Source organism: Seriola lalandi, unplaced genomic scaffold, assembly GCF_002814215.2.
Source record: "Seriola lalandi dorsalis isolate HSWRI2012SDOR001 ecotype SW California unplaced genomic scaffold, Sedor1 jcf7180002054130, whole genome shotgun sequence".
Taxonomy (NCBI): Eukaryota; Metazoa; Chordata; class Actinopteri; order Carangiformes; family Carangidae; genus Seriola; species Seriola lalandi.
Genome location: NW_019524683.1, coordinates 85,476 through 106,416, shown reverse-complemented (window position 1 = coordinate 106,416; position 20,941 = coordinate 85,476). Strand labels below are relative to the sequence as shown.

General features: G+C 45.1%; 2 protein-coding genes across 2 annotated transcripts in view; both read left to right on the top strand.

The window, feature by feature from the left end:
* col15a1b (collagen, type XV, alpha 1b) overlaps positions 1-16,275 on the top strand; it is a 26,866-nt gene extending 10,591 nt beyond the window's left edge. The window contains exons 7-44 of the mRNA XM_087173227.1: positions 857-971; positions 1,194-1,234; positions 1,327-1,500; positions 1,609-1,635; positions 1,732-1,794; positions 1,905-1,982; positions 2,257-2,319; positions 2,407-2,556; positions 3,259-3,432; positions 4,713-4,766; positions 4,944-4,979; positions 5,167-5,304; positions 5,494-5,553; positions 5,675-5,710; positions 5,850-5,891; positions 6,063-6,125; positions 6,582-6,617; positions 6,733-6,816; positions 6,926-6,991; positions 7,335-7,370; positions 7,713-7,775; positions 7,861-7,950; positions 8,303-8,338; positions 8,481-8,534; positions 8,792-8,848; positions 9,041-9,100; positions 9,305-9,349; positions 10,623-10,698; positions 10,817-10,842; positions 10,938-11,036; positions 11,135-11,279; positions 11,387-11,445; positions 11,540-11,671; positions 12,038-12,136; positions 12,258-12,332; positions 12,537-12,734; positions 12,971-13,086; positions 13,466-16,275. Coding sequence (XP_087029353.1) covers positions 857-971; positions 1,194-1,234; positions 1,327-1,500; positions 1,609-1,635; positions 1,732-1,794; positions 1,905-1,982; positions 2,257-2,319; positions 2,407-2,556; positions 3,259-3,432; positions 4,713-4,766; positions 4,944-4,979; positions 5,167-5,304; positions 5,494-5,553; positions 5,675-5,710; positions 5,850-5,891; positions 6,063-6,125; positions 6,582-6,617; positions 6,733-6,816; positions 6,926-6,991; positions 7,335-7,370; positions 7,713-7,775; positions 7,861-7,950; positions 8,303-8,338; positions 8,481-8,534; positions 8,792-8,848; positions 9,041-9,100; positions 9,305-9,349; positions 10,623-10,698; positions 10,817-10,842; positions 10,938-11,036; positions 11,135-11,279; positions 11,387-11,445; positions 11,540-11,671; positions 12,038-12,136; positions 12,258-12,332; positions 12,537-12,734; positions 12,971-13,086; positions 13,466-13,688 — 3,189 coding nt within the window. The 3' untranslated portion in view covers positions 13,689-16,275. The remainder of the gene's footprint in view (positions 1-856; positions 972-1,193; positions 1,235-1,326; positions 1,501-1,608; positions 1,636-1,731; positions 1,795-1,904; positions 1,983-2,256; positions 2,320-2,406; positions 2,557-3,258; positions 3,433-4,712; positions 4,767-4,943; positions 4,980-5,166; positions 5,305-5,493; positions 5,554-5,674; positions 5,711-5,849; positions 5,892-6,062; positions 6,126-6,581; positions 6,618-6,732; positions 6,817-6,925; positions 6,992-7,334; positions 7,371-7,712; positions 7,776-7,860; positions 7,951-8,302; positions 8,339-8,480; positions 8,535-8,791; positions 8,849-9,040; positions 9,101-9,304; positions 9,350-10,622; positions 10,699-10,816; positions 10,843-10,937; positions 11,037-11,134; positions 11,280-11,386; positions 11,446-11,539; positions 11,672-12,037; positions 12,137-12,257; positions 12,333-12,536; positions 12,735-12,970; positions 13,087-13,465) is intronic.
* Positions 16,276-17,667: 1,392 nt separating this feature from the next.
* Positions 17,668-20,937, top strand: LOC147819288 (protein NLRC3-like). The gene is made up of 3 exons (XM_087173226.1): positions 17,668-17,819; positions 18,673-18,908; positions 19,136-20,937. The coding sequence occupies exons 1-3, from the start codon at positions 17,692-17,694 to the stop codon at positions 20,935-20,937; spliced, it is 2,166 nt and encodes a 721-aa protein (XP_087029352.1). The 5' UTR covers positions 17,668-17,691.
* Positions 20,938-20,941: the final 4 nt, after the last annotated feature.

The following is a 20,941-nucleotide window of genomic DNA, read 5'->3' as shown; positions in this document are numbered from 1 at the left end:
TGAAGGCCTCGGGATACGCCAGCGGGGACGACGCTCTGGATGACAGAGAGACGGAGGAGGAAGTGATGAAGAACACACAGGACAAGAAACACAGCAAAGTACAGGTGGGCTGGATTCATGAAATCACTTCACTTCACACACAATTATTTAAAATTCAGTGTGAAACCCTTCACATCTTTGGAAAGTTTGGGATCTCTGTCTCTCTCTCTCAAGTGTGTGTGTGTGTGTTGTGTGTGTGATACACACACCCCTACTTCTTATCAACAAGACCCTAAAACAGCAGTCTGTATTTCTTCTTCATGTTCTGACACAATCTTTCATCCTCCCACAACCAGGAAGTCAGTCTGACCCCAAACATCCCATAATCAACACTGACTTTGAAGCTTCAAAAAAACACTGTCCTTGTAATGCCAATGCTTCATTCTGACCTTCAGCAGCAGCAGCAGCGGCGGCGGCACAGACTCTTCTCTGACACTCTAGATATTTATCTCCTGGTCTAAAGGTCTGTCCGTCCATGAGTCGGTTCATCACACGATTGAACCGTCTTGCTTTAAGTGTAGTAAATGTGTAAATGTAGCTTAGTATATGAATATTGAGGGCACACCACAGATGAATCGTAATAATTTTGATTGGATTAAAGAATGAATAAACCTGACATTTGCCAGCCACATTCACAGGATGCATCCTGTGGATTGACCTGTAATCAGCTATAGGATCAGCGTCAGGACACACAGTTTTATACATACTACACCATATCCCACATGGAAACTGAACGAATCCCTGCTTCTCACAGGGAGTACCATTTTAATTTTAACCAACTTTAACCCTTCCCACTCATCCTTAACATGTCTTGTAGGAGGAGGACAGTGTCCCTGTCAGAGCTCCGCCCACTGAGGCTCCGGAGGTGGAGTTTGTTGAGTATTCTGGTCACATGACACCAACAGAGGCCAATGAAGAAATGCTGATCAGAGGTCAGAACGAATCAATGTTCATTTACTCTACGATGACATTAACCGAACTACAAACTGTGCGTGGCATGATGATTAATTAGGATTTTGTGCATGATTGACATCATTGCTGACAGGAAATTCTACGTAAGATCAGAATTGAAAAATGTTTTCCTGAATGGAAAGTCATGGCTACAGTGAGAGGAGAGTTGCCTCATAAGAGTCGTTGTCTGGTGCTGTTTACAGGGCCACACCGGACAGAGGAGGCAGGAGAGAGATCAGGAGATGTGAGTTCAGATCTCTGTCTCTGTCACACGTTGCACACAGGGCTTCAGTGCACTTATGAATAATATGAGTGTTTTTTAATTTGAATTTCCAGGGTCACGTCAGGCCGGGGTCCAAAGGAGAGCGCGGAGATCCCGGACCACCCGGCCCGCCCGGTCCCCCGGGACCTACAACTCGACCTGGGCAAGCTCAGCCTGGAACGAGAGGGCCACAGGGGCCACCGGGGACCCCCGGCTTCCCTGGACTGCCGGGGAAAGATGGAAAGCAGGTGAGTGCGTCAAAGAGAGAGAGAGCATGTGTATCGGTGTGTTTTTGTGTTTTCTGTCAGCTCTGTTTGTGTCACTCGCTTCCTCATCCATCTACTCTCTCTTCACAGGGAAGCAAGGGTGACAAAGGAGATGCAGTAAGTTATTTTATCTCTTTGGTTCGTCCTCTCTCTTCATTGCTGTTTTTATATCATACATAACTGATAATAACTGAACTGTATCTTCATCTGCAGGGTCAGAGAGGAACTCAAGGAATTCCAGGTTTGGCTGGAGAAGCTGGAACCAAAGGAGAGAAGGTGAGACTGAAGCCCCGACGTTACAGCTAATAACTCACAACAAATTTATTCAAGGCACACTTGACTTTCTTCTTCTCCTATCCTCTTCCTCTTGCCCTCCCCCTCCGCAGGGAGACCCAGGAATTGGTTCACCGGGCCCTCCCGGCCTCCCCGGGCCACCCGGACCCCCCAGATCACGCAGCGTACCTGTGAGTATCAGTAACACGCTCCCATGGTATCATCCTGCATTTTTACCACCCGTGACAGTGTGTGGCTAATTGTTTTCACATTGTGAGTGTGTGTGTGTGTGTGTCGTCATGGCAAACTGTTGTCCTGGAGACACCTCCTGCAGCAGGAGCTACCACAGAGGAGGGGCCAGCTGGTTTTATGTCTGTCCGTCTGATTTGACTGATGATTAGCATCACTTAACATCTCAGTGTGTGTATGTGTGTGTGTGTGTGTGTGTGTGTGTGTGTGTGTCAGTACGGAGCAGATGCCCTGGGTTCTGGGTTTGAAGATCTGGACAGTGACACCGAGCTCATCAGAGTAAGACGAAGATCAGAGCGGTCGACGAAATAATCTGATGTTTGAATTTACAGAGTCTAAGAAAAATAAACATTGTCTTTGTCCCAGGGTCCTCCTGGTCCACCGGGGCCTCCGGGTCCTCCTGGGCCCCCTGGAGCCAACCTGTCACCTGACACAGGTGAAGGCCGCTCTCTTGGCGATGCTGGACCACCCGGTGCCCCTGGAAGCAACGGGGTCCGAGGCAAACCTGGAATCCAGGTAAGTCCCTGAGATGAAAGACGTAGATTATTCAACTTTCAGTATATTTTATCACAAATATATAGAACAAAGTAAAACCTACAGATCTGGACGTTTAGGACCCACAAACACACATTTCATAAGTTAACTGTTTTGCGTCGCAGGGCAGACGCTGAATAACACGGCAGCGGTCAAACCTAAATACATTCATGACGTCCGCAGCATTTGCTCTCAAACGTAAAAGCACCAAATCATCGGCGCTTTACCGAGCTGAATTCAGAGGAAGACTTCCACACTGTTGTGAATGAGCGATGTTATGATCACAATACAGACTGAAGAACTAATAAAAACCAGTTTGCATTTAAAAGTCTCAGTGTTGCATGCTCTGAAAGAATTTCTGTCTCTGAAGTATTTTTGTGTATCGTTCGTCTTTCTTCGAGCATATATTGGTATATGCTTTTATCTAGATGTAGTTTAGTCTGTGTTCCTTCTTACATCAAACTGTAGTGATCAGTGTTTGTGTGTTTCACGGCCAATGACCAGTTTGTCTTGTATTCTCTCTCTACCTCTCCACCCCACTCTAATTATCCCCGACCTCCATTTCTTCCTAATTTAAATCCCCATCAATCTTTATTCTTCCCACATCTTGTTCCTTTTCTTCATCTTCCACTCCCCTCCCACTGTCTCCTCCTCCTCCTCCTCCTCCTCTCCGCTCTGTTCCAGATGTTTGAGGATTGGTTTAGTGGTTCTGGACCCGATGAGTCAGGTTTGAGCTCAGAGTCGTCCTCCGACCTCGGCTCAGGCCTCGGCTCTGGGTTCAGTTCTGGGTTCAGCTCTGAATCCAGCTTTGCCTCTGGGTCTGGGCTTGACTTCGGGTCTGCTTGGGGTTCAGGCGAGGTATCTACTGTCGTGGTTTGCTTTTTAAACCGAGCAAACGAGAAAAGGCAGAAACTACAGTCAGAGGTCCGTGCACTGAGGCGGCGAGAGAGCACGAAATTAAATCTGACACACAAGAAGATCGCAGGGTTTCATTTCTATCATTTGTGCTTTTACATTGTTAAAACAGTGACACCAATGATGAGGACCAACCTCAGCTCCCTGCCTCAATGCTCAGCCTCATGACTGTACATTATCTCCTACCATGTTGTCTTAACTGCTGGCTGGCAGCTGGCTAAACTGAAAGCCTTTTTACCTGGATGACTGACGTGGTGTGTGTGTGTGTGTGTGTGTGTTTGTGTGTGTGTTTGTGTACGCCAAGAATAACTGCCCTCTTTGCGCCTCGATAATCCCCATTTTGGTTCATTAACTTTCAGTTCAAGTGTCGTTATCAAATGAAGTTTCACTTGACATGATAAAGTGACTGAACTGAAAGGAAGTGACCACAGACTTGCTGTACGAGCTGCTGTCTGCCTCTTTCATCCAACATGGTAAAGAAACAAATCTGCCTTTTTATTTTCTCTTTTTGTATATTGTTGTGTATCGGCCGCTCTCCGCCAAGGCACACTGATGACCGACCGGATCACCGTCCTTTGGCCCCGCTGATTCAGCCTTTCAGGAGCCAGTAATTTATTAAGTCATGCTTCAGTGTGCCTTGGAATCAACGCGCCTTACTGAAGGAAATCTGAGGCCTCTGGTCTCTCACTGCTTTGTTAAAGGAATACACAGAATTATTATTTTGCAATGATTTCAACTTTCCTTTTAAGTGATGAGAAAAACTAAATCATCCGTGCCTCCAAAGCTGCAGACTCCACTGCTTCACGCTGCACCTCAGCTGAAGGACGGTTAGCAGTCAGGACGGGCTTGACTGCAAGAACAAGGAGCTAAATTGGGGGGAAGAAATTTAATTTAATTTATCTATCTGCAGCTACTTCTGTCCGTTTCGTGTCTGTCATTTTGTAAAATTAGAACGAGCACGACGCACTGACGTTACCGGGCTCGTGGTGATGCAGAGCAGCGTTGGCGTGGATGAGCTCTTCACTTAAGGAAGCTGACTCATGAGCCAGTTTCCCAGAAATCTGAGTATTCCTTTAGACTGACGCGCTGCTACCTCTGGGTTCAGCGCTGGCCGGCGAACAACCTTAGCGTCCTGTTTCTCTGTACGTTAACCTGTTGTCTGCCACTTATCGCCGTTTCGTTTGTCTGTGTCTACTTGTGTCTGTCTGCGTTTGTGTGTCCAGGGTCCAGCAGGAAAAGACGGGGCTGCAGGTGTACCAGGAGCTGTGGGAGCGAAGGTATGCTCAGTGTCACAGAGACCCATGATTACAACCAGTCTGATAGAATATACACATCTTATGTCATATCATAATTTGATTCTGATTTATCAAGATCTTATATTGTCCCGGTGTTCACCAGTCCTAAATAAAAGTCATGCATCGCTCACTCTCTTTCTTCCTTCTCTACATCATCAGGGTGACCAAGGGTTACCTGGCCCACCTGGACCAAAGGTAATGTATACACTCAACATGGAGTAAAACAAAGAAATCAGCTGCACAACATGTGCTACTGTATGTTTCTATTTTATCCCCAAAATAAACATTTCATTGTTTTTCAGGTTAGAAAAAGGGTAAATCAGTGTTAACTATAGGCAGCTTTTGCTAATAGGAGTTTCATGTTTCTTTTTCATCTCTGCAGGGTGAATGTGGGTCTCTGGGCACAGCAGGGTCTCCAGGGCCCCAAGGGCCCATTGGCCCACAGGGGAAGAGAGGCCAAGTGGGTCCCCAGGGCCCCCCCGGACCCCCCGGACCTCCAGGAACCAAATTCTTTGTCGAGGTGACACCATTTCATACCAACTACCCACACATACACATCACTGCCGCTCCACGGACTGACGCTAATTAAGCTGAGAAGGAAACAATAAGTTCATTTAGTGAAGAGACGAGTAAAGAAAAACCTCGTCCTCAGCACAGAGGTCCAGATTTCATCTTGATGCTTTACATCAGACTGTGTTTTTGTTTTCAGGATATGGAGGGATCTGGGAAGAGTGACACACTCATGGGAGCTGGAGTCAAAGGCCCACAGGTCAGTGCAAGTGTTTGTGTGTGTGTGTGTGTGTGTGTGTGTGTGTGTGTATTTATATATAGATTTATATTGTTTCATTTACAGTAAGTGTTTTCTATTTTGTTTTGTATTTTTTTCCCAGGGTCCTCCTGGCCTGCCTGGCCCACAAGGACCTAAGGTAATCTATTAATTAATATTTATTTAATGTACACTTCCAGAAGATATTTGTAATATATTTTTGACAGCTAATAATAAATACTGTATGTATGGTTCCTCCTCGTTCAGTAGTTAAAGATAGTTTCTCATGTCTTCTGTAGGGTGACGATGGAGCCCCAGGAACTCCAGGACTCTCTGTCAAGGTGAGGTTATTCTCATACGGCTCTGCTTTACATTTATCTGTCACATTGTGTATGATCTTCTCTCCTCTCTGTTACTCTCAGTCCTGACTGTTTATATCTTATATATTAAGTTTTGTTTGGTTTTATGGCACAAACTGGAGCTACCTCTCCTTATGCTGTGTCTGACTGCAGGGTGAACCAGGAGACCCAGGACCTGAGGGTCTTCAGGGTCCTGCTGGACTACCGGGTGCTAGGGTGAGCAGTTTCCACAGCAAACGTGTTGATCATTTTTGATTTGCAATGTAGTTAGTTTGCTAATAGAGTTGAAATGGCTCTTTTCAAGGTTCCCTTTTTAGTTGTCGGTCCTCTGAGAGATCAAATCCTGTCTGTGCAGTGAGAGAAGACGTCCAGGGCGTCTTTAGCACATGAGGAAAAAAAAGATAACTTTCCTACAACTCATATTTACATGCTAGCTGCCATATCTCTTCTTAACTAGCTACCTAACGTTATGCCAGTCACAGCACATACAGCAGCACATTCAAAGATGGCTTATTAACACATGTTAAAGTTCGTATGGTGCATCCTGTCTGGTACATGTTCGGCACAGAACTGGCTGCATTGAAACTGTCTCTATTTTAAATAATAAACTCTCTATGTAGATCACCCTTAAACACACTAACACATTCATTTCTACTATCTCTCTAAACACAGGGGGCTAAAGGAGAAAAAGGCAGTTCAGGAGCCAAGGTAGGTTTGCTGAAGAAAGCATGATGTGTGGATATAATATCTGACAGCAGTCTGATGTGGTCTGCACATTTTGTTCCACCGTCTTGACAGCGTTTTCTGTTTTTCTGCCCTGCAGGGTGAGCGAGGCGCTGATGGACTCAGTATCCCAGGACCACCTGGGCCGGCTGGACCTCCTGGGCCTACTGTTAATCTGCAGGATGTACGTACACGCGCACGTGCAAACACACAAAAGGCATTTTCTCTTCACTATTTAGTGAATTTTCGAAAAACCGACGCCACAACTTACCCCGTGTACGATTTGTCTACAGCTGCTCCTCAATGTTACAGAGGGAATCTTCAACTTCACGGAGATCAGAGGACCACCGGGGCCCATGGTGCGTACAAATAAACTGTTGAAGCAAAGTGACAATGTCTCTTAGTCAATTTTTGGACAGGGTGGAGGGCGATAAATTGATTACCGCCACTTACATCTTTGACATCAGTAGCACAGAAACACACAGTTACGTAATTGTTTAACTTGTAATACAAGGAGTCTTTTGCTGTAAAGCAGAATAATTTTTGAATTGCTGGAGCTGCAGCTTCGTTAGATGACACTGACAGTGTGAGCATGTGGTTTATGGCTGTACCAGAAGTGATGATTAATCCAGCTGACTGTGTGTGTGTGTGTGTGTGTGTGTGTGTGTGTGTGTGTGTGTGTGTGTGTGTGTGTGTTTGCAGGGCCCTGAAGGCTGGCCTGGCAGAGCTGGATTTCCTGTAAGAGCCTTTTGCTACATCATCTAATGCTGAGCTTGTGTATCACAGGACATTAAGTATTTAACCGCCAGTGAACAATGATGCCACAATTATTTAAAAGCAATGTGACATATTTCTTATTATTTTTGCCTTTGCTGTCATTGGGCTAAACATGGTAAGTAGCAGAACTGCTGTAGTGTTTTTGCCACAGGCCGAGAAGACGTCATTTTGTTTTACTTGAACTGATGTTTTATAGTCTTCCTAAAAAAAATGTACACTGACCCGGCGGCCATCTTTTTTTAAATGCTATCATCCTAGTTCAAAGTGCCAACTCTGCCTCACTATCCTTTCATCCCTCTTCAGGGTCCCCGAGGACCAAAGGGAGACGTAGGCCCTCCAGGTAACCGGGGGCCGGGAGGGATCAAGGTGAGAACCTGACCACATGAGTGACGACGGAGCTCTAATATGAAACAGTACAGATGAGGACGTTTGATTTCCTTTGCTCTAACAGGGAGAAAAAGGAGAGCCAGGGGTGACTATTGCTGCTGACGGATCTCTCTTAGCGGCACCACGAGGCCCCCAAGGACCAAAAGGCATTAAGGTACCAGACAAGTTCACTCCTTAACCGAGTCCCGAGCACTTCACCCACTCACTGACGCCTTTACCCCGACTACAGTATCAAGGCGATGCGTCTCATCTCTGTGCTGCTCCCTCAGGATCCTCAACATCCGCCTGCACTATCTTTTGTATATTCTGTTAATTTGAATATTTGAATTACTGCTGCATCTGCTTCTATACAGAAGTCAATGTCAACATTATTTGTTTTTAGTCTCTGAAAGTCAAGAGTAACACAAGAATCAAAACATGAACCTTTATTTTATTCATTTAACTGAATAAAACTCTATATGTCACATGCATCTCATGTTTTGCTGTACTGCTTTGTATTTTCGCAGGGTGACCGTGGGTTCCCAGGATCAGCTGGAGCTATGGTGAGTTCATATTAAATTGATTTTATATCTGAAAACTCTTTATTAGCTCTGTCGACGATTCTCTTGTTTTTGAAATACTTAAAATAAATAGTTCACCCAGGAGCTCATGCATTTTATCCACGTGTTGTTGTGTTTATTTCAGGGCCCGGTAGGACCGCCTGGACAGAAAGGAGAGTACGGCTTCCCCGGTCGCCCGGTGAGTAGCGTTTCTTCGGATGTACACGGTCAGGAAATGACCACGACCCTCTTTATGTCGACAATCTACTGAGAAACAATGAGAAGAATACACAGACCCAGTGTGGGGGAAAATTAATCCGTTAAACTATGTTTGTCAGCGCCAACAAATTCAAGAAACTCTATTAATTCACTAATTTCTTTAAAAGTAATTTATATTTTAATGAAGTAATGTAATGATGTAAATACTGATTTCATGCTCTCTCTCTCCCTCTGTAGGGTCGACCTGGTATGGCTGGAAAGAAAGGTGACAGAGGAGATTCTGTTGGCCTGCCGGTAAGAGGAAGTTGTTAAAGACTCAATCAATATAAGATCAGCAGGTTAAGGATTATAGTCATTGACCTCCACAATGGATCACATGACTACACGCACAGTATGTGAAAGGGGTCGCTAACGGTTTTGAACCCACGGATAATTATCAATGGACTCTTCCGTTAAATAGGAAACCGTTTTGTTGTCTTGTCTCAGGGGCCACCCGGTCCTCCAGGCCCTCCCGGACATCCAGGAAGAATTATCGGTCTGAATGGAGTAAGTATGAATCTGTGTTTGTGTCTGTACAAACCTTTAATCTCTTTAATGTCAAAGTCACATCTGTGGTTGTCAGTGAGCATCAGTATCTTTGTATGTGTTTTTATGTTTTTTTTATGACCCTGAATCTTGTCGAGTTGATTTTACTTTAATTTAAATGTTTTATTTTAGTCTGATTACGCTGCTCTTCTCTGAATCCTAAAGACAGTGTTCCCGGTGCGCCCCAGACCGCACTGCAAAAAGGGACGAGTAAGTCTGAGTCGGACCACCTGATTGGTCCGTTTCAGTGTGAAATCGGACCGTCCAGTGGTTCTGTCGGTGTGTGGGTGTAGCAGCATGGCAGCTCTCCGGTCTGGGCTACAAACAGCACCCCACCCCCCTCCCTTACCTCCTGTCATCCTCTCCTCTTTGCGCTCCCACCGTCCTAATGATCTTTGAAAAGGCTCCATGTTTGTGGGTCTGGCCTCATTTCATCAGGCATTAACATCCCTCCTGTATACAGGTTGTATTTCATTATTTTACCTGCCTGAAACACATATTTGTGGTTGGATCTATGCGAGAAAAATTTATCGTAAGCAGTCGCCAGATGCATCAGCCACCTGCAAATATGATTTGGCCGTTCTGATCTTCAGTGGGTTTATTTACACCGAGTGTTTTCTGTGTATTTGTTAAATCCAATATGATCACTCAGGACAAATGTTAATGCCAGGTGTTAAAGGGGGTCTGGGTCTGAATCCTGCTTGTCTCATCCGTCTTTACTCTCCTCATCATCATCTCAAGGAAGAGGAAGCTGGATGAACCTCTGACAGGGAGGAGAACGAAACTGTCGATACTCATCCTCCCTCTGTACATAAATCAGAGTTGGTGCCAAATCGCTTTCAGTTCAATCGATTTAAAAAAGGAAACTATCTCTGAAATGTCGGCTATTGGAAACTTTAAATTAATATTTGTTCCAAAGAAAAACTCCTTCATTAATTGGTTGCAGTGAAAGTGAGAAATAGATCGATCTTCCTCTGTTCGTGGTGTCGGGTGTGTGGGTTCTTTCTGTGCAACCCTTCTCTGTTAAAGCGTGAGACTTGAAGTTGTTGTCGGGGGGTGTGGTCTGGCCCGGGGGGCTTCTGGCCCGGGGGGCTTCTGGCCCGGGGGGCTTCTGGCCCGGGGGGCTTCCAGGAGGTGATTGAGGCTAACTGAGTGTACAACACGTCTCTCCTCTGTAAATCTTTCTAAATACCTGCTTTAACCTTAATCCTTAACTTCCCTTTACAGTCGGGTGAAGGTTGTTTCGTGCGGCAGTCTGTAGCATGCGTTCCCCTGTGTAACAGGTGTTTCACAGTGCTGACAGCAATGTTTTAATCTCTGAAATCTGTTTCATTATTACCCAGGTTTTTTTTTTTTCTTCCATTTTTAACATGTTACTGTCTGTGTTCAACCGTTTATTGTTTTTATTTTATAACAGCTTGTGCACATGCGTGTTCCTGCTGCCATCCGTGATTCATGTTAACGAGCATCTATGTGTGCGTAGGAGTCGAGGGGAAATTCGTTTGGAGCTAAAGGTGACAAAGGAGACGAGGGAGTACCTGGAGAACCGGGCACACCTGGTAAGTCCTCTGCGCCGTAAACGTCCCATTACGTGGGATCGGTTTGCTGACTCACTCACAACATGTTGCGTACGATTACACAGATGTATTATTGATGTTGTGTTGTCTTTCATCTTAGCACCTGGATTTCCTGATGGAATTGTGGTGAGTACTGATTTACTCTAGAGACTCATTTACAGTGGGTGTAATGCAAATATGGATATGGATATGGATCTGTTGTCTCTTGGTGGATCCGTCAGGGTGCCAGAGGTGATCAGGGATACCAAGGTCAGAAGGGAGAAAAGGGTGACGGCGGTCCGCCTGGTCGTCCAGGTCTGCCTGGGAGGTCAGGACTTGTGGTGAGTTCTAATATTCATAAGCTCTGACGATACTTTCCCAATCTCAGTCCTGAACTGGAGTTTATCTGCAGTAAATAATTCCATTTCCATACCTGTAGGGTCCAAAAGGTGAGTCCATCGTGGGTCCTCCAGGTCCGGTGGGTTCTCCTGGGCTGCCTGGAGCCCCTGGGTTCGGACGACCTGGATCCCGAGGCCTGCCTGGTCCTGCTGGACCTCCAGGACCTGCATTTGCACACGGATCAGGTTCGTGTGTGAGAGAGAGATGGAGAAATTATTATTACTATTAAGAGAAGTTACAGATCATAGATCACAGGTCACAGATCAGATACATTCCTATGTGTTGTCATCAGCTGTCCCCGGCCCTCCTGGTCCCCCCGGTCCACCGGGATCTCCAGGATACACCAACCCGGTAACAAACTCGCCACAAGAAAAATATTTTCTTAAGGTTGATTACAGTGTGATGGAGGTGCAGCAGTGATGCCTTTGGTGTTGTGTGTCTTCAGGTGACCACCTATAAAACAATCCACGCTCTGAACAGAGAGAGTCAACGGGCCGCAGAGGGAACCCTGGTGTACGTGTCCGAGAGAGGAGGCGAGCTGTACGTCAGAGCACGCAATGGCTGGCGCAAGATCCAGGTGTGTGTCATAAGTAGTTTATTATCAATGTACAAACACATTGTTGTCAGGTCTCTCGTGGTGTCTCAGTGTCAGCCTCCGGTGGACAAAATACTCACTATAGCTCAACCCAGTCATTCCCCTGCTCGATGGGACAGGTGTGCACCTCATCTCCCTGCGGTCCTGAGAATAAACCACGGTTTATAAAACTTCAATTTGAGAACCTCAGCTCAGTTTCCTGAACCTAAGAAAATACAACTTTTTAATAATAGAAGCTAAAATATGTCAAATGCATCTAAAGTGCCGTTTAACTTAACAAAAGTGGTGAACTCAACACAGGATCGTAGCACTTACCCAGACTGTGTTGGTGTGTGTTTCGTCTTACAGCTCGGAGAGTTGATCCAGCACGGGCCTTCATCCTCAGCGGCGTCTCAGTCCCTCAGCAGACCTGGAGAATGGAGCAGACCACACAGGATCCACAGCCAGGTTGTCTCTCTCTCTCTCTCTCTCTCTCACACACACACACACACACACACACTTTTGAAAACACCTCTGTAGTTTAGCGCATTCACACATCCAATGTTTAAAGTTAAATGTTTTTTAACAGGAGCTGCAGGAGGGCAGCAGAGGATACCAGCCCAGCTACAACGTGCTGCCCCAGACCTTCAACGCTGTTCCCGGGGTGAGTGTAATAAACACATGTACGCCCTCACACACATACATACACTATAAACTCTGTACCAAACCTAGGTAGCTGAAATTACTTGGCCCAACGACGGCCCGACTCTGCCTGCACGTCTGCCTGACGCCAGATCTGTGAAGAATAATGTGTCAGATTTGGACCAAGCGTGTTTTCTCATCACCTCTGCGTTTTCCTCCGTCCCAGCTCCATCTGGTCGCTCTGAACGCCCCTCTGAAAGGGGATATGCGCGGTATCCGAGGGGCAGACTTCCAGTGCTACCAGCAGGCGCGCTCCATGGGCCTTACAGCCACATACAGGGCCTTCCTGTCCTCGCACCTCCAGGACCTGGCAACCATTGTGAGGAAGGCGGACCGCACTGACATGCCGGTGGTTAACATCAGGGTGAGGGGACATTTGTATTTACAGGTTTATTTTAAAAAAAAAGGGAACACAGATTGATCTTAAATAAAGCAGGCGATCGTGTATTTCGCTACAGAGTATTTCTGAACTTTAGTTTTTCTTTACTTGGGGTTAAGCCGTTTCTTCCACTGCGTTCCCACAGATTTAAAGATGCAGATTTCATTCATTTCAGTTTCATTCGTCTATTCTCTCTCTCTCTCTCTCTCTCTCTCTCTCAGGGTGAAGTGTTGTTCAGTAGTTGGATGTCCATCTTCTCTGGGAACGGAGGCACATTTAACCCGTCCGTACCCATCTACTCCTTTGATGGACGCAACATTATGACTGACTCAGCATGGTGAGTGTATGTGTGAGTGTGTGTGTGTGTGTGTGTGTGTAATGATGCAGATATGGGCTGGATCATGGTCCCAGTTTCAGGCCTTTGCAGAACTTAAAACATCTACTGGAAAATGAGTTTCCATTGACCTAACCTGCCTGTCCCCGGACTGGGAGGAAACCGGAGCACCTGGAGGAAGCCCATGCAGACGGAGGGAGAATATGCAAACTCCACAAAGACAGAAAGCAGCTTTCCACCAGTGAAGAAGTTTGAAGTAACTTCTAACCCGAAGCAGCAGGCGACTCAGGAGAGACACGACCGTCTCTTTTATCTGTTGTTCTTCCTGTCAGTCTCATCTCCGCAGCTCCCTCCACTCACTCTCCTCCTCCTCTCCCCTCAGGCCAGAGAAGCTGGTGTGGCACGGCTCCAGTACCGTGGGCATCCGCCTGACCACTAACTACTGCGAGGCGTGGAGGACGGGTGACATGGCGGTGACGGGCCAGGCTGCGCTGCTGCAGACAGGACGCCTGCTAGGACAACACACCCGCTCCTGCTCCAACCACTACATCGTGCTGTGTATAGAGAACACATATGTGGGCAACACACATGCAAGGAGGACCTGAAGAGACAGAGGAAACACACACACACACACACACACACACACACACACACACACACATTAACACTTTAAAGAAACACACATGCAGGCATGCTGAAAGTAGAAAATGTGACACGGTGCATATGAAACACTTGCGGGCACATACACACGTTATGATGACATGTCACTGCGTAGAGATGATATTCAAGTACAGACTGCGGGCACTTCTGTTCACACACACACACACACACACACACACACACACACACACACACACGCAGAAGCAGGCTCCTACACTCGGCACAGCAACATGAACACAACATTAAAGTTCCTCTCACTTTGTTTCGTCTGTAGTTCCCACCTGAGCCCAGGTGTAATCCCCCACGCAGCCGTCCATGTCTAGAGTTCAATTATTTATATTCACCATGAACATGTAACAGCACAACATGTCATCGCGGAGAACTGCGGGATTTCATTTCATCACATAATCTGAGTAGATCTGAGTCACACCAGTGTGTTTGCACTGCTTACTTTATATTTTTGCTGATGATTGCAAATGCCTGTAATAGTTTGTTGTGGATTTTTTTTTTTTTTTTTGCCAGTTCCAGGCAAAACATATTCATTTGTTTCCCAACAGTAAAAAAAAGAAATCAGTTAACATCAGACCATTAATAAATCCTGTTTGTACAAAAATAAACAAATAAATAAATAAAGCAGACTTGATGTACTGTAATGGATTAAACAAGCGACTGTTTGGAAACAAATGAAAACCAATGGATGCCTGGAACTGAAGAAAAACATGTTACAATTTCTGTGACGCAGCATCATAGTCTGTGAAAAAATCTACAGAATACTTTGCAGGAACTGATGTGGCCTTATAAGTCAGTGTTTGTTTTTCTTCTTCCATTTTTATGGAGCAGAAATTTGGGTAAACAAGACCCATGCGTGAATATTGTCCTCACATCTGATATCACGACAGTGTTTTAGTTCAGACTGAGTCTTGTGTATGAAGGCTAGCTGTTTGTAGACACACGCTATGTTTACTGTACAACAGTGACTTTCCAGGTTATTCAAGAAATCAAATAATCGGCTGTGAGTCTTATAGGACGGCGATTTCTCTGTAAAGGATAAAACTGGAGAGATTTTATATTTTTGTTATTGTCAACAAATGTGTTAGTCCTTCTCTCAGTATTTTCCAACATTCCCAACCCTGCCTGTGGCCCTCAGGCCAAGCACTCCTGGAGACATACAGCTTTAAAAACAGGTCAAGACAACAGATCATGAATATATGCTTTTATTTTTTAGAGAAAACAGGCTTGGTAATTTCCTACAACAGCTGGGCACTGTGGCTTTTAGTAAGCGTTACTCAAACAGGAGGAAATTGTGCTTTTGTTGGGGACTATTTGCAGCAGCGGATGAATCCACATTTAGTGCCGTTGTGGCTGTTTACAGCAGCAGGTCAGTGACTGTGGGACTGAGGCAAAATAAACTACAGTGTGTGTGTGTGTGTGTGTGTGTGTGTGTGTGTGTGTGTGTGTGTGTTCACGGTGATGAAGGAACATGTTACTCAGTCACTACAGTGTGTCTCAGTGATGTGTATTTAACAGTTTTTAGAAAAACAGTGAAGCTCCACGGCTCAGCGGAGTAAGATACATACTTGTTATTCGCTGACAATAAAGAAAAAACATATAGAATATCACCAGACTTATCTTTTACATATGAGCACAATGTGAACTGTACACATTCTTACTGTCATATTTTAGATGTAAATACACTGAATGTAAACGACTTCCTACAAGCAAATTCGTCCAATCACAGTTTCCTCCATCTTTCCTCTGAAAAAACTGTCTGGATTTTCCCAAAAACATTTTACCACTAAGTTCTTGGCTCTAATTGTTGAATCTACAGATATTAAAATCCACATTGAAGAGATTAGTCGTGCAAGGTTAATTAAAATAAATAAATGAACCAATGAACATTTACCAAGAAGCTTAGCTTCATAATCACAGAATGGCGCCCCCTGCTGAAAACCTGTTGACTCACCACCACCTCTGTTTACACTGGCTCATTTATCAATGATTGTTCTTACAAATAAATTCAAGTCTCAAGTTCAAGTTTCAGGATTTAAAAGTATTTTGTTCCTGTTTTTCTGCTGAACTAGTCTCAACATTAACATCTGTGCTTTAGCATTAGTATTAGAGTTGAAATCAATGTGTGATTTTCATTAATTTATACTGTAGCAGGACATAGTGTGAAAATCTAGCGAGTTCACTTTTAAGATTTTGATGAAGTTGGAACATGTATATATATATATATATGTGTGTGTGTGTGTATTGTTATTGTCCAAATGTTTTTGTTTTTTACTCTGTAGAGGTAGGTTTTGTATGGCGCACACTAAATGACTAAGATTTTCTCTCACCATGTGTTGATTGAGATGTAGTTCTGCCTGTAAAGAAGATGTAGGCCTGACTGAAAGGCACAAAATGTTTGAAATGTTTTCCTCGTGTCCGATTATGATGTTTCTGTTCAAACAAAACTTGAGCTTCTGAGAAAAGAAAACATTTGTACTGACTGGTGCTCACGGAATAAATGTCGTATTTGGTGTTTTTTAAGTGGTGCCTCCATTTGTTTCGCTGTGTTTCCAGGAACAACAAGGGTTTTTAATGAGCATTTTAAAATCACACATGCTGAAAGCTAACCAGCAGATGTGCTCTTCACTGTAGCCATCATTTAGCTTTCTGTACAGATTGTTTGCACTACACTTTTATAGAAGCACCAACCCGGAGATGAGATGTGACCGATCCGTTTTACCAGTTTGCATTGCAAGTAGGAGCTCACTCTTCCCCCGACAGCAGACATCACTTAAGTTGTAATTAACATCACAATCCTCTGCACTGATGTTACTAAAACACAGCACTCTGATGAACAAGTTCATCTGGAGATCCAAGACTCACCGAGCAAGAGAGAGAGAGAGAGAGAGAGAAGCCACCACTAACTGCTGAGTAACTAGCAGATGAATAACATGCCTTCCTGTAACCAACCAGCTCAGACATCCCACACTGTTTCCACTGATCAACTGCTGCAGTGAAGCATAGAAAGCTAGCCGGCTAGCTAATATTACAAACAACCCCAAGACAGGAAATACAACTGCTCACATCTCAGAGCCATGGCAAACTGTTAACCTACATGTTGTTTACTCACAGTTTTAACAGAAAGACTGGAAGTGTGGTTTAAATGAAGTTATTGTAAGATGATGCAGGCTGCTGTTAACACTGCTTACCTTGTACGAAGAAAACATTAAACAAAGATGGCGTCCCTTATGGAAACACACCTCAAGACTACGGTGTCCCACAGCGGCCAAACTACACCCAAAACCGAGATTCACCTGGGAATAAACATCACAACTGCGACACCCAGTGGCCGATTTAGGCTACTGCCCTACGCATGCATAACTGTATGTGAACATGTATCTACAGTATATGCCTGATGGTATGCATGTACGTGTGTGTGTGTGTGTGTGTGTGTGTGTGTGTGTGTGTGTGTGTGTGTGTGTGTGTGTGTGTGTGTGTGTAGTTGACCTTTCAAGTTTCTAGTTTTCAGTTTCGGTTCACGGTACAGCATGGTAAGGATTAGGAAGTAGTAGGAGTAGGAAACTGCAGAACCAGAGGCAGCGTGAGTGTAAATACAACAAGCTGTTATTTTCCTGTCAGAAAGTCAGTAAGTAAGTTTTCTAACTGTGTGATGTAGAGGGAGGAATGAACTTCGGTCCATACAGAGACACTGAGAGAAAAGGGGGAGATTGAATAGCGGTGTGTGTGTGTGTGTGTGTGTGTGTAAATGGAGCGGGGAGGAGCAACTGAAAATGAAAGTGTTCAGTCAGTTTAAAATCCAAGTGGATATCTCAGCGGGAGGGAAACAAGAGAAGGGTGAGGCAGCGTGAGTGTTAATACAACATGTATTAAAGATGAAGATTTTGGCCTCTTGAATGTGTTACTGCTCTCCCTCTCAGACAGACTGAAGTCCAGAAGATGAGTGTTTGCGTGGAGGAAGAAGACAGAACAGAGTCTCCAGGATCCAGCTGTGTGTCTATGAAGAGTGACCAGTCCAAACACTTACCTGAAGAATTCAGTAATGAACCTGCAGCCTCAGACACAAAGTAAGAGAACTTCTACAAACTCGGTTGTAACTCATTTAATTACCACCGCTAATGATATTTTTATGCCTCCGCACCGGCGACAGCTCACTACCACGTTTCTACAGCTGAAGCACTGAAGTGTGGGGAAGCTTTTCAGCTAGTTTTAGTCTTTATTATACCAGTATGCACAAGAACAAAACAATGATATGTGTTTGTTTATAAGTGTAACTTGGATGAAGATCTGACCATATTTAAGGACACATGTATACATGAATAGGAAATTCCAAAGGGTTCACAGACTTTTTCTTGCCATTATACATGTCTTTGGACTAGAACATGCAAACTCCATACAGAAAGGTCCCGGCTGGCTGTCAGTTTCAAACCTGCAACCTTCTTGTTGTGAGGCAACAGTGCTAACCACTGCACCAGCCATAGAAAACCTATTATTATTCTTTCCCAGTAATTTTACAGTCACTTTTTAAGATCACTTCTACCATTGGTGAAAACCTAAGTAACCCAAGCTAAGATGCACAAAGTGACTGTAAAACAGTGGAGGACATGATCAGCTCCCTTTATAGGAAGGCTTTTACTTTGAAGTAGCTGCAGGAAGTCTTGAGTTTGTATTGATAGCAAACTCCAGGCAGATCACTAAATGTTTAATAAGACAAATATGAAAACAGTTAATTAGTGTTTATCAAAGCAGAAGAGTTGAAATCAAAGGAACAATCATTTTCATTACAGACTGAATACTGAATTCAAACAGAAGAGTAGCTGCACTCTTACTGCTCTCTGTGACCATCTGAGCTTCTACATGGTGATAGACACATCTGGATATTTTTCAACAATAGTCAACAAGTTATTTATGTCTTCACAGGGAGAGGACAAAGAGCAGCGTTACTACGGAGCAGCTGCTGTTGTTCTGTGCTCTGTGTCAGGACGTCCTGAAGGATCCAGTCTCTACTAGGTGTGGGCACCGGTTCTGCAGACAGTGCATCACCTCATACAGGGACCAGTCTGATTCATCAGGACACTTCTCCTGTCCCCAGTGTGGACAAAGATTCAGAACAAGAACTGGACCGCAGACAGTCAGTCAGACCAGCACTGAACAAAGTGAGACTGAACACCTGTCTGCTGATGTCATCATTTCTGAAAAAAAAAAACTTTTTATACAGTGCTATTTGTTAAATAACACGGCGTTGAGATTTAATTTTAATATAAATACCGCCAAATTAAAAGCCTTGACTTAACTTGTCTTTAGTTTTTCTGTAGCTGACGAAAGTAATCGGCAGATTCCCAGATTCTCTTTCCTTAGTCTGACATTGTTTCTTCTCTTTCAGCAGATGGTGGTCTGCAGGAGCTTTTACATCAACATAAGATCAGTCTGAGCAGCAGATGTGAACGTGTGACTGAAGGAACTGATGGAACAGGAAGTCAAACCCTCCTCAACAGGATCTACACTGAGCTCTATATCACAGAGGGGCAGAGTGAAGAGGTTAATACCCAACATGAGGTGAGGCAGCTGGAGACAACTTCCCAGAAGAAGACCCTCCATGACGCTCCAATCAGGTGCCACGACATCTTTAAAGCCTTACCTGTCCAGCAGAGACCCATCAGAGTGGTTCTGACGACCGGCGTCGCTGGTGTTGGAAAAACCTTCTCGGTGCAGAAGTTCTCTCTGGACTGGGCGGAGGGCTTGGAGAACCACGATGTCGGTCTGCTGGTTCTGCTTTCGTTCAGGGAGCTGAACCTGATCAGAGATCAGCAGTACAGTCTTCTCAGGCTGCTCCATGTTTTCCATCCAACATTACAGAAGGTCACAGCAGAGCAGCTCGCTGTCTGTAAAGTTCTGTTCATCTTTGACGGCCTGGATGAAAGCAGACTGTCACTGGATTTCAACAACAGGAAGTCTGTGTGTGATGTCACACAGGAGTCATCAGTCAACGTGCTGCTGACAAACCTCATCAGGGGGAATCTGCTTCCCTCAGCTCTCATGTGGATAACTTCCCGACCCGCAGCAGCCAATCAGATCCCTCCTACATGTGTGGACAGGGTAACAGAAGTCCGAGGCTTCACTGACGCCCAGAAGGAGGAGTACTTCAGGAGGAGATCCAGTGATGAAGAGCTGTCCAGCAGAACCATCTCACACATCAAGACGTCCAGGAGCCTCCACATCATGTGTCAAGTCCCAGTCTTCTGCTGGATCACTGCTACAGTTCTGGAGCACATGTTGACCACAGACCAGAGAGGAGAGCTGCCCCAGACCCTGACTGACCTGTTCTCACACTTCCTGCTGGTTCAGACACAGAGGAAGAAGAACAAGTACCATGAGGGACGTGAGACGAGTCCACAGGAGCTGACGGAGGCTGACGGGCAAGTTCTTCTGAAGCTGGGGAGGCTGGCGTTTGAACATCTGGAGAAAGGAAACATCATGTTCTACCAAGAAGACCTGGAGCAGTGTGGTCTTGATGTCACAGATGCCTCGGTGAACTCAGGACTTTGTACTGAGATCTTCAAAAGAGAGAGTGTGATCTTCCAGAAACCAGTCTACTGCTTTGTTCATCTGAGCGTGCAGGAGTTTCTGGCTGCAGTCTACATGTTCCACTGTTACACAGAAAGAAAGAGACTGACAAACATCCTGCAGGACTACCTGGAAAAAGACCACAGTGACCCATCTCTGGATGTTTTTCTTAGAAGAGCCATGGAGAAATCCCTTAACAGTAAAAATGGCCACCTGGACCTGTTTGTCCGCTTCCTTCACGGCCTCTCTATGGACTCCAACCAGAGACTCTTAGGAGGTCTGCTGGGTCAGACAGAGAACAGTCCAGGAACCATCCAGAGAGCCATCACCAACCTGAAGGAGATAAACAGAGATACAATCTCTCCTGACAGAAGCATCAACATCTTCCACTGTCTGATGGAGATGAAGGACCAATCAGTTCATCAGGAGATCCAAGAGTTCCTGAAGTCAGAGAACAGATCAAGGAAGAAACTGTCTGAGATCCACTGCTCAGCTCTGGCCTACATGCTGCAGATGTCAGAGGAGGTTCTGGATGAGTTGGACCTGGAGAAGTACAACACCTCAGAGATGGGACGACTGAGGCTCGTTCCAGCGGTGAGGAACTGCAGAAAGGCTCGGTGAGTCA